The sequence below is a fragment of the Festucalex cinctus genome, chromosome 1 (genome assembly GCF_051991245.1).
Source record: "Festucalex cinctus isolate MCC-2025b chromosome 1, RoL_Fcin_1.0, whole genome shotgun sequence".
Lineage (NCBI taxonomy): Eukaryota > Metazoa > Chordata > Actinopteri > Syngnathiformes > Syngnathidae > Festucalex > Festucalex cinctus.
This window is the reverse complement of record NC_135411.1, coordinates 36,716,903-36,729,900: the sequence shown is the minus strand read 5'-3', so window position 1 is coordinate 36,729,900 and position 12,998 is coordinate 36,716,903. Positions and strand designations below refer to the sequence as shown.

The window sequence follows — 12,998 nt, the reverse complement described above, 5'->3', positions numbered from 1 at the left end:
ATGCAGGGAGGGGGGGAAAAATTCATTTCTTCCAAATATTGCGAGTCCTGAAGGTAGTGTGGTGTGGAAATCGTTATTGTACACAGCTTTTGTGTCATTTAAAATGTTATTAACATTTGAAGGACAGTTGAAATATTGATTTAGGCTTTCAAATGTGAAGTCACGAACAAAAGAGAAAAAGATTTTTGATGAGCTTCTAAATGTAAATATTATTATATACAACACGGAGAAAAATCAGGAAAAATGCGAACTATTTGTAGGGGTGGGGCCGGGGTGTTGAATGTTTATATCAATCAATTCTAGTGTATTTGTTTTTACTAAATTCAAAAGCAAGCTGCTTTTGGGATTTTAAAGCCATGATCAGAATTGGATGTTTTGGAAATAGAGACAATACGGTCCAGGGTCAAAATGTCACCATCATGAATCCTTTATTAACTGCACAGGAAAGTGAACATTTTAACTGTCGTACAAGTGTAAAAATAAGTTAAGGACGCTTTCGTGTGACTTAATTGGCATCGTGTCATTAACATTGAATTCCTAAGGGACGTCCAACTTTAAGCGGGGTACACACACTTTGGAAATCAGGCTGAATTTGAGCATTTTTACACTTTTTCATTCGCAACAGTCTGAATGTTTTTGAGCAATTAGCCTGTGGTGTGGACTGTTTTTTTATTCTTCTTCGTGAGTGGGAGTGCTCACATTTTAAGATGTTAAAATTCAGTAAGTTTGTGTACCAGGCTTCCGAGTTTGAGACATAATCGTGAAAAAGTGACGCATGAAATCACTTGAACCAGATGTCATACTTTCTCGCAGCAAGACCAATGACTCACACAGTTTGCCAGTCAGTCACACACAGCCACTTTCCTCTTTTTATTCAGTGATAAATAATTTCCTATGACCATAGGCTTTAATGTGAAGACATCCGATCAAGGCAAGAGACAAATTAAGAGGGCACACTTTGCCACCATTTGAAAAATAATACAAACAATGAGGTAAGAAGTTCTTTTCTTTTTTACGTTTTTTTTTTTTTTAACACATTTGTGGTGCAACTATTCCTGTTAGCTATACTGTTGAATGCACAGTCCTTCCTAACACAGAAAATCCTGCCTTTGTGTCTGTACATCATCGTCAAACAAAAACAGGCCATGGCACAATACTGAAACAACAGAGAAAGAGAACATACGTAAGGAGGGGAACAGATACAACTCAACTCAACTTATATAGTCTTAAGACTTGGTGATTGAGCTTTGTGATTGTTGTCACACACACACTTAGTCATAAGGTGGCCGTGGCTCTCACTTTTTATGGAAATGGACAGCAACAAATTCAACGCTTGGTATGCAACTTGTGAAATGTTACTGTATTTCCCCAAATAGTGGCCCCAATTAGTCACCAGGTGTGTAATTCACCTCAAAGAGGACATAAAGTGAAAATTGGACTTTTTAAATCGATTGTGTATAAATGGTTGGATCTCTATATGACGGGTCATCTGTGACATATTTAGCTCTCACGCACATACACAACTAAAATGTTCTCCTACCTTGATTTTTCCTCCCCGTCTCACAAAGTGAAACACTTTCCTCACATCATATTATAACATGCTCATAATATAGTACATTTCAATTTATTCTATGAACATATTTCAGTATGACGTGTGAAAGGATTTCAGTTGGGTGTGAGTGAGAAAAAAAAAAATCTGTAGCGCGAATGACAGCCGCGTGTGTTTATGTGTTTTACATGTATATGACATTCACACCCAACTGAAATCCTTTCACACATCATAATGAAATGTGCTCATAATTCACAACTCGCTGCACTACTGAAGCGCATATATTAGTATATTATGAGCGCATTTCAGTATGGTATTTGATGTTCCAAAGAATTTTAATTATGTTCTAGGAGCGTTTCATTTTGTGAAAAAAAAACACTGAGTGTGTCAGTGGTGTTTGTGAGAGCATTTTATTAATGTACTGTGCATGAGAGCATTCAGTTTTCTGCGAGATGTAATCCTGAATTATGTTCCTTCATGTAGAGTGCCTGTCCACCCACCAGGTGTGCACTGAAACAACACACAAGTATATTTCTGTAAGTTGTGCATTTCCAGTGTGACGGTGCGAGAGCTGTGAGTGTACAAAAAGCACAGAGTTTCTACAAACATGACTTGACAGCTAGGCTGGGTGAAGATCTGCCATTTTCAATGACATGTAACACTACTGTCATTTAAACTGAAGCTAAAAAGGTAAGCAGAGCTGCAGTAAGGACAGATATGCCCTTAGCTCCGCCCTGGTCGTCATGGTAACAAAAGCAGTACTACTGCAGTGGCCCCATTGGGTGACACAGGACAGCCCCTTCAACACAGGCCCAATTTTAGAAAATATGGAAGAATTGGGCAGTAACTATATTTTTCCTCCTAGTTAATCAATGCTATTGTTCAGACATGGTCATTTAAAAAAAAATAATTGCTCGGCCCGTTTCATGTCCCTAACTCAAAACAGCAACACTAAAGCTTGTAAAGTTACTCAAACAATTTAAACTTAGCGTTTCCCAAGCAGTATTACAGACGATTTTGTCTTTTCCTGTTCGCCAAAACAATTCATATTCATATGTTGTATCCTGTCTCTAATTGATAACCTCACCTTTGGGCTGAGAGGCCTCGCAATGGGTGTTTTTCCGCTCGATAAAACCTCTTTGTGTAACATGCAAGTGTGTGTGTGTGTGTTCCATTCACAAAGCTCAAGAGCAGCACACTGAGGCGCAGCCCCATGAATGGACCTGACCTGCGGTCCCTGTGCCTTGGTGGTCATATCAAAAGAGGACAAAAAAAAAAAAAGGACGCTCCCGGCTCGCTGGCTTCCTGTGCCAAGCTTAAAGGAGAATACCACCGATTGTCAACATCCACATAAGCCAATTTCTCACCTTATGCAAGCGCAGCTTTTTTGTCCAAAGGAGTCAATACTAGGCGCTATATTTAGGAGCGCAAGTCCCTTCCAACAGCTCTGAAGCAGCACACTTATCTGCACGTCCTTGTGGCTGCACTTTGCACAAGCAAGGGTGCAAACAAATAGAAGAGGAGGAGATCAATTCAGTCTATATTCGAGTACTCGTCAATACAGTTTTATTTCACTTTTCAATTCAGTAGGTTTTCATTTAGATTCCCTTTAAAGTGAAATTTGTGTTTGAACATATTTGACACTAATTGCTTAAAACATGCGCAAAGACCGAGAACTACAGTGGTACCTTGCGATACGAGTGAGTATGTTCCGTGAGCTTGCTGGTAACTCAAAACACTCATGTCTCTCCATTGAATGAAAATGCCATTAATCCATTATAGCCTTCCTAAAATATCCAACACATTTGTGTTTTCAATAAGGCAAATAGTACTCTTTAATAATACACTTTTTTAAAACGTAGAGGAGCAAAAAAATAATGAAATAGAATGTGAATAACTAAACTGTTTCTGCTTCATAATTTAATGCAGCAATTCAATTAATTGTGTTGCCCATTTGAGGACTGGCGGTCAGTTTACAGTCAGGCAGACACAAATGAATAACAGTCTTACAACTCAGTAACTTGGTAAGATGCTGAATTTTTATTTTTTATTTTCCATAGAAGATAAAGAATATATACCTGTGAGTTTTGTGACATGGTCTGTCTACATGTGCTGCTCACCGCTGGTGGTCAAACAGTCATTACTTAAAGTTCTCAAAACTGCAAATAATTTTGCTAATTGTTAGCATGTCAATGACATTTTCCATTGTATGTTAGCATTAAATTAGTAAGGCCTTTATTAAGGCAGCTGTTTTCAATACATAAGGCGCAAAAATACTTTTGTTTGACAGTAAACAAACTGGGAGTGCCAATAAAAAGGCTGAAGCCTCTCTCTCTTTTTTTTTTTCTTTTTTTTTTTTATTGAAAGTTCACTATCTGGCAAACTAATGAAAAGTAAATTAAGTCACTGCCACCAGACAGCGTTCCTATCTCAATTCTCCGCTTGCAAGTCAAACCATAGGTCGCCGAGGGCTTGTATGTCAAACTTGTAAGTCAAGTCACTCGCATCTAGCACCACTGTATTGCTTTCCACTTTAGAAGGAATTTGAGTTGAATATATTTGCATTTACGTTTGGGAACCTTTGGGATAGTAAATGTAAGCTGTTGCAGTTGGTGGCATTCTCCTCTGTGGTGTGTGTGTGTGTGCGTGCGTGTGTGTCATGAGGGAGTGGGTATGTGCGCTCACCCCCGCCACCCACGTGCTTTCCTCTGGGGGGGGGATACTGAAAATACTTCTGTGGAAAGGCAAACACAATAAAAATGTACAACAATAATGAGAAAAAAAAAACAACGACACTGAAAATAGCAAAGAGGCCCAAAAAGTAGCAACATGGGAACATCGGTGTCGATGCGGATGTGTGCCGAGGGCGGCGTGACCCAACGGGTTGGGACAGCGAGGGGGGGGCGTCAAGGACTTCAGTGTTCCTCAAAAACTGCATTCTGGCGTTATCACTGCAGTTGCCATGACAACAGCACCTTTCCCAGCAGGACCACAGAGACGCCCTGTATGAAATGAACAGTGGCAGGGTGCCCGCCTCTCCCACACTCTTCTTCTTCGCCACCCTGACGTATTTACGGTCATCTTTTTGTAGTTCAATACTTCCAACAGGTCCCAGACCAGTTTGACGTCTTTAGATTTTCTGTCACGGCGTCTCCTGTAAATCCCGACAACTCATTTTGTTTGTCCAGAGGCAGGCACGGTTCAGACTTCAGCCCGGAAGGCAAACTTTGCCGGCAAACAGCAGTCCGACTATCGTGAAGAAGATGGAGAGGACGAAGAGCACATAGGAGGAGCCCACCACCGTGTTGTTGGGCAGCTTGTACGGTTGGCCTCCCACCTCGTTTATGTAGAAGCCTATGGGGAAGATGAGCGCCGCCATGCAGAACAGGATCACTGGAGGACCGAGACAGAAAACAGATCAATAAGTGCACTTAATTAGGAACAGCTACAGTAGAGAGAAACCCATTTTGTCTGTCTGAAATACTGTATGTGCCGCAAGCCTTATTCTTACCAAGAAGATTAGTTCAGTAAGGGTTCCCAAAATATCTGACATGGACGCTTTTGCTCGGGTACCAGTCGCAGTATTACAGCATAATTTAAATTTCCTTGATCCGCTATGGGGAAAGTGCCATTTCTGTTTAGATGCCAGTGTTGCATTAAGCAAAATAATACTACTGAGTCGGCAGAAAGAAATCAACAGAATCAGTCACAATCAATTTATGTTTGTTTAGCCCCCGTTACATTCATTTCTTAGGGACACAGATGGTATTTATTCTACAATGTGAGTTCTTGTACATTTAATAATCTAAAAATCTAACAAACAATGCAATGCAAATTCCTATTATCTAAAAAAAAAAAAAAGGAAGATAAGGCCAGCAGAATAAGTACATTAACGATATTAATAAGTACATTTGTAAGTAAATGACATTAATTTTAAAAAGTATGTAAACGAAAAAAGTAAATTATATACTTGACATTAATTATGTAACGATAAAAAACGTTTATAAAAAAGGGCAGTGGTTTAATTAAAGTGTTTTTAAATTTTTGTGTGACTAGATTTTTAAACATTAAAAAAAAAAAAAAAAAAACTTTGTCCCACAACATACAGTTGTGCTCATATTTACTGATTAACTTCCCACCGTCTCGCATCTATGTCACAACACATTATTTGTAAAGTACCCATCTGCTAGCTACACATTTCTTACGCCTTCCTGTGTTCCTTCTTCACTTGCACTACCTATCATGTGATTGGCCAATTAGATATCTGCATAAACCATAATTTGAACCGCTGTGACCTTAAATATAATTCAGTCTGAAAGTGTACACTAAGATGAGTTAATGTTTACTTTACACTTCTGGGCAGTTTAGTACACTGCTGATATAATGCTCATTTGTCCTCATTAGGCGATGGGATGCTATTGATGAATCACTGTCAAAAGTATAACGTTTACATTTTCTACAGTTTACGAAATATTCTTTTTATATACAATATTGCTCAAAGTAATTGAATGTAGCAACTCCCTCCACAATTAAATTTTTAGGTTTTGGATCCAGGCCAAATCCTCGAGCTTAAGTCCCACAATAAATGTTGCTCTGCAGAAGCTAAATAAGCTTTTTAAACCACTTGCTTAGCTAAATAGCAGCTATAAATTACTCAGCAAGCTTAAAAGATGAAACCGAGTAATCACGTTTTAAGCTTTCAAAAGAGCAGCTCTGTTCATTTACAGCAGGTAAGACCCATCTCGAAATAGCAAGTGTAACATCACCAAAAAAAAACAAAAAAACATGTCATCGTCCTCAGTGGGACGCTTAGGATCTTCCCAAGTAGATATCACAGACAATTTTGTGGCCATGGTGTATGATAAGGTTTATGCAAATGTGGAGGATCAGGATCTCTGCTTCAGCTCACAAATGACACGTTACATACACCCAAGCATTCAAGTCGCAGACTGACCAGTTCAAAGCCAGATGCTAATCTGATCTGCAGCAGCCAACTCTACTCCCTCATTCGTTGACATCCACGTCACTCACCTGGCAAGGCTCTTATTCGGGCTCACAAACATGGTGCCCAAGGGCAGTAGAGCTGGGTATCGATTCTAATTCTAATTCATTCACAAAAGTTCAGTCCGAGTCGATTTCTTTTTTCAATTCGATTTGATTCACTTCAATTCAAAATATTGATTGAATATAAATTCTTTTTAAATATCAAAAACTCTACAAACAATAAATTCCAAATGAAATTACGCGGAGGCACAAGCTGCTCAAATGATTTAGTTGATTTTTGTTCATGAAAGTAACGCGTTCTAATCACCTAAAGTTACACAAACTTTCAGCAAGGATCAGCAAAGATGAGATGAAAATCTTTTTCATTATTCTAATTCCATAATTGTACTTGTAAATTAAAAAGATTCTGAATTGTCTTAAAGTGCAATAAGCCAGGTTTTTCAAAAATGTAAGAAAATACTATTACATTCATTTGAACAGTATATTTCTAGAAAAGAGTAAAGAAAGAAAAACTTGGCCTATAAATTTTTATTTTCTTACGAATTTATGGGAAAAATATATTAAATTAACGATTCATGGTTTTATGAATTGATATCAGGCTCGAAAAGGAAAATCAGTTTGATGTTGATTATCCTATACGACTTTTTTTCAACCCAGCCCTAGTGGGCAACAAGTAGCACCCAAGGACCACACGAGTAGCATGAGGGCCTGTTCTAAAAATAACTCACCACTGAGGTGACGTGATTCTCTTGAAATGTTGTAGAAGAGACTTGTACTGTTACATGTTGAGATTTATGTTTTCTCACTGAACTATCATTAACATGGTCAGTGTCTTCACATTAATGCATATCATTGATTATTAATAACAGCACTCTTTAATAACATCATTAAAAGTAATTTGAGGAAATGTGTTATTTGTATCAAACTGGTGGCCCTTTCGTGTTGATCAGTAAGCAGAAAGTCGTTCTCATTTTCACAAAGGTTGGTGACACCTGCCCTATATTTTAAAGACACACACATGCTGCGCGTGGCGTGGAACATGAGGATAGCAAACCCAAGTGAAGAACATCACAAACACATTTTGTTGTCTAATTATGCAAAATCAACTTGATTAATTGATTAGATAATCAGTAGATTGATAGCTGCAGCTGTAAAAAAATACATGATTTGATCCATACTGTATTTGATGTGTTTGGTGTGCCATTTGGTTGAGTCGCTGTTCTGCATGAACAAGAACATGCTCTTCGTCAACCACATTCAGTATTTTGGGAAGGCATAATACACTGCGCTTACAGGTTGCTGTAAATTGAACATCTGTCTGATAGGCTCACAGCTGCTCGGCCAGGAGATAATATTCATAGCGGCCACACAAATTTGTGCTTGATGAATAAACTGAGGAAGAATGTAAAGCAATGCAAATGGTAAAGTGTCTTGTCCGAGTCACATAATTCGGGGGAAATCAATTTGATGGATCCAAGATGCAAACTGTACCATCGTCAATGCAAAAGCAAGCATCTAGTGTTGACTGGTAGGAATATTAGTGCCGCTCATCACCCACAGGTCCCACCCAAGAGAAACTTGAGTGTGTCACTGAAATAGTCTGTGCAGGCCACACAAAGCTTTCAATTCAGCACTAATGGCCTGAAGCCCAGGTCAACTACTAGCTCGACTGGCCACCTTCTGTCTCCCTTAATCACCTGCTTGGCCTGCGTGAAATGCCAAGTCATCGACTTTCTACCAGATTAACTTAATCCAGTGATTTTCAAACTTTTTAACACATAAAAATCTACTACCATCCTGAATGACATTAGTGTAAAATACAGTAGCATAGGAGCTTTTAGCTGTGTTAAAATGCTAATTTACCTTACCGAGGCACGCCCCTCCCCGCCCACTAAATGCGACGAGCAGCGCCCTGCGACATTTACCGGGTGAGATGAGCTGAAGTGCATTCACAGTAATGGAAAAGTTGTCAATTGTGATTTCTCAGTCAGGTATTTACTTTAATATTTTTTTGTGAAGGGTATCTTCACTCCCTCATCATGCAATTTTGCCCCAAAACAAAAGGAAATGTGCATCGCTGTCTGCTGTGCCTAAGTCAGGAAAGGACTGAGTCGCCTCACTCACGTCGACAGATTGTCAGAAAAAAAAATAATGACGTTTTTGGACATTATTCCTGTCAAGCAGGGTAAGAATGAATTTATATTACCTCATAGTTTCAATGTTTTGTTGGTATTTATAGTAAATAGTATACTAACAAATATTAAGCAAAGGTGTGTTTCTGTAAAAGGTGTTAATTTGTGGAATAATTTGGGAATTGACTTGAAAAGATGTGACTCACTTGTTGAGTTTAAAAAATTGTTTAAAAGCAAAGTTAAAAAAAATTACTTATGTCAAATAAGAGCATGAAAATTGTATATAAGGAGTATGAGTATATGATTTATAAATGTATTATGGTATATGTCTAGGAATTTCATGTAAATATGTTGCTGGATAATGCACACATCATTTTATTTTTAAAAATATTAACTTAGTATTGTATTAATAATGAAATAAGTTTAAATGTATAATGTATGAGGGGTAGGACTAGATAAGTTTTTAACTTCTTCCTACTCCCCTTTGAACATGTAAACTATGATGAGCTTGTTTTTTGTTTTTTCTTTTCTTTTTTAACTTTTGTTTCTCTGCTGTTTGTTTTTATGTTTATATGTCCAATCAATCAATCAATCAATCAATAGTAAGTCAACAAACGTGTGGACGGTTAGCTACCCGGAGCTATCGTTAGCCTTTGGCTAAAAACAACAATGGAGAACATTAGCTTAGTGCAGACATAGCCGTTTGTGGTCGTTTTGGAGGGATTCGGCTGGTCGTGTGTGGTCTTCCACAAAGTTTGATCCAGCGCAGACATTTTTCGTAGTTGATTGAGGGTTTAGGGAAGGGAATAAACCGGACAGTGTCTCTCTTGTGTCTCTCTTACACAAGCCGTGACTACAGCGCTTAACCATTTTTATTGATTTTTGTTGTTGGCTTTGGATAACAACGCAATGCACCACCGGGAACTGGATTGCTTTTGTTTGTCTGTAGCAAAATGCACATGCCGACACAGAATTTCACAAAATGCAAGTTGCAAAAAAGCAAACTAGTAATGGAAACAGAAATGCTGAAAAAAAAACCCTCAAATGTTGCAAAAAATCTACGCTCTCATGAGGTGGTTTTTGAGACGTGTCGAACTGGAAGTACAGTATTTAAATTAAAAAAAGTGTAAGGGAAACACTTTTTCCCACATTTCCAGTAGTCATGTGACCCCGCCCGGGAACGTAGGTGGGAGGTAAAGGAAGTACAGGACCACTCGCTTTTGTGGCGGAACTTCCTCCCGAGAGGGACAACAGGTCTTTTTAACCACAGTGCGAATTAGCTATAGAGCCTTAAGGCTGCCGCTCCATGCACGCAACAATTTATTATCGCTGATGAGAAATGGCCGTTCGCCACAGGCAATGAGCTATCAAGCAACATAAGGCGCACATCGTCATTCAAATCCGTTCTATCCGTCAAGCATACACAAGCTGTACGCGGACATACACACATAACACCAACACCAAATGTCCGATCCCACTAAAGCAGAGGTCACAAATTCCGGTCCTCGAGGGTACCAGCATCTTTTGGATGTTTCCCTCTTTTAACGCACCTGATTCCAGCTTCTGTAGAGCTTGCTGATGAGCTGATATTATGAATCTGGTGTGTTGGAAGAAGGAAACATCCAAAACATGCTGGATTGGTGCCCCAGAGGACCAGAGTTGGTGACCCCTGATTTCAAGTAATTGGAACAAGTCTCAGCGTCTATCTTCCGTAAACAAACCTCTTGTGACAACATTTCATAAATACCTCTTGCGAGAATTAGAAGCTCTCACGAGATGGGACACTACGAGAATTACGCTTTAGAAGCAAACACTCCAATGGAAACGCCTACAAGTCCAACTTGTACTTGATCGAAATTATAGAAATAGCGATTTTACGTTGGAAACGCAACTAATGACCATGTATACGGGAATAACTGTCCGCTCCCACATGTAAACGGGTTATCCCGAATGTTTCATAAATGGGAATTTTGACCTTAACCTGAAAATTGACTGCATGTGTAAACTTAGACCACGGGAATCACTGACTCAGCACATAACTTTCTTTTCTGTTTGGTGTTTTTTTATATTGAGAGCATGTGTCCTGGGAGCATGTATGCATTTCATGTAATTGGTCTCCAAATATCCTAGCCACAAATTGAAGTACTTTTTCTTTTCTTTTTCTTTTTCTTTTTTTAAGTACTCTTTCAATTGGGTACCGTTCCCAGTTGTATGGTAAGGTTTGCTGTGTAGGGTGGTCAATTATGAATTCTGTATTAGCAATGCAATCCAAGTTTAAAATCTTTGTTATATTCCAACTCATTAAGATTCCCATTCAAATGAGGCATTTCATCATTTAACTCTCTTTTTTACACATAATCTCAGTAACCACCAACACTGCCCGTGACACATTTATCTTCTTTCTCCAAATTACCAACGCAGCCCTTGCAATTCCAGCAGCTGAAAAAGATCAGAATCAGATCAGAATTTCCTCAACTCAGTCATACGATGGTGAACCAAACTGACATGGATCGCTTTCTGCTGCTTTAATTGGAGTACTCTTGCAGAGGTTAAGGAGTCTCTTGTGGCTTCTCGCGCAGCTCTCAAATTCCAGTAATTAGTAATTGTCAAATTATGTTACTTTAGGCTAGGTTGCATATAGCCTAATTTGCAGTGTTTTGTCTGCTTATGTGCCAAATAACATGGCTGGTGTTAGCACCAGGACTGTCAATTTAATCTCCTCATCTGCCCTCTGAATTCCTTCTTTCTCCTTCTCATATTCAGTCTCCAAAAGGTGTGTTGTTCATCATCACCAGTGCTGCCGGTAACGCGTTACGCGTTACTCAAAAAAGTTGCTTTCTAAAGTAACTAATAGTCTAACGCGTTACTTTATTCTACAAAGTAGTCTGATTAAAGTTACTGTCCAGAGAATCAATGCGTTACTCCACATTTTCATGAAGAAGGCAAACTATCTCACTGTTGTAACAGTCACAAACAACTACTGCTAACTACGAAGATGAGGCAGAAGTCATTGATCACCACACTGAATTCAGCCATGGTCTGGTCATGAATGGTTTGCACATTCAAAACAAAAGTGATGATACTTTTACTACTAGTTTTATTAACCAACAGGCACACAACACAACAAAAAAAGTGTGCATTATGGACCATAAAAGTGGTAAAAAAAATAATTTATTTCCATCCTCAACTGGTCCGTGAAGCATTATGGGATGAGGTCGTCTCCGCCCTCTCGCCAGGGGGAGTGACGTCAGACAAGTTACGTTTTCAGTAGGGGTGGAACAAAAAAACGATTCGACCGAACCATCGTTCGTCAAGGGGAGCTAAACGACCGTATCGGTTGCGAGTGAGGCTTTATGGTTTTCATAACAATAGCAAGAGTTCTGCGCCGTGCTCTACTTGTTTTGTTTACATTTCAGTAGCATCACCATTCAAGCTACTTCCGTGATTCCGTGCTCGCGACACGGCGCGCGCGCGCGCAACGAGTGACAACATACAAATGGAGACAGTTAGCAGAAGCCGGTGCCGTACATCTCGGTATTTCCCATGGCTATCGAGTCCTCTCGGTGCACTTGTATGTCCCGGGCCGGCGTTGGTACTGCGCGCGAGCCAAAAAGAATAACTCCCGTGACGATCCAATGCATGGATTCAAACGACACAGGTATGTCCCACAGCCAACACACCAGCTAAGCTAAAAGCACACTGCAAGTATCTCATTTCTCAGTTTGTGGCTCCCTGTCAATGTCTACAACTAGCATGAGCAGCAGATAGGAGAACTGAGACGTGCCCGCGATTACGACAGCCCAAAAAACAAAATATAAACAGTAGTGATTCTGTGGTCATCATCGTGTCTCAGATTAAAAAAAACAAAAAAGATGTCATACATTAACCAAAAATGAAAGTGATGACAAAAAAAAAAAAATGTTAAATACAAAAATTGTTGATTAAAAAGGGAAATGAACTTTTGGAAATATTTTTGCATATATTAAGTGGTTAAAATGTGTTTGATAGATTTATTGTTCCATAAGGTGGCTTCATATTTCTTTTGGCTGGACGGTAGGTTTATTTCATGTCTTAAATTTATGTTTCTGAAATACTTCACAATGTGCAAATATTCTGTTTAATTGTGTTGGTGTCTGTCTAAAGGTTAAATATTTATATTTAACATTAAATTATCAACCTTTTGTTTTCCTGATCCTTATTTTGAAGAGAAAAAACAAACAAACCAAAAAACAATTATAACTGTCAATAACTACTAATAAATATTTAAACTGATACATGTGTACACACTGGAATAGCGGAACAAACAAACAATA

At 38.9% G+C, this 12,998-nt stretch overlaps 1 protein-coding gene across 1 annotated transcript in view; it reads right to left on the bottom strand.

The window, feature by feature from the left end:
* Positions 1–411: 411 nt before the first annotated feature.
* mosmoa (modulator of smoothened a) overlaps positions 412–12,998 on the bottom strand; it is a 30,020-nt gene continuing 17,433 nt past the window's right edge. The window contains exon 3 of the mRNA XM_077533205.1: positions 412–4,942. Within this exon, the coding sequence (XP_077389331.1) occupies positions 4,758–4,942 (185 nt within the window). The 3' untranslated portion in view covers positions 412–4,757. The remainder of the gene's footprint in view (positions 4,943–12,998) is intronic.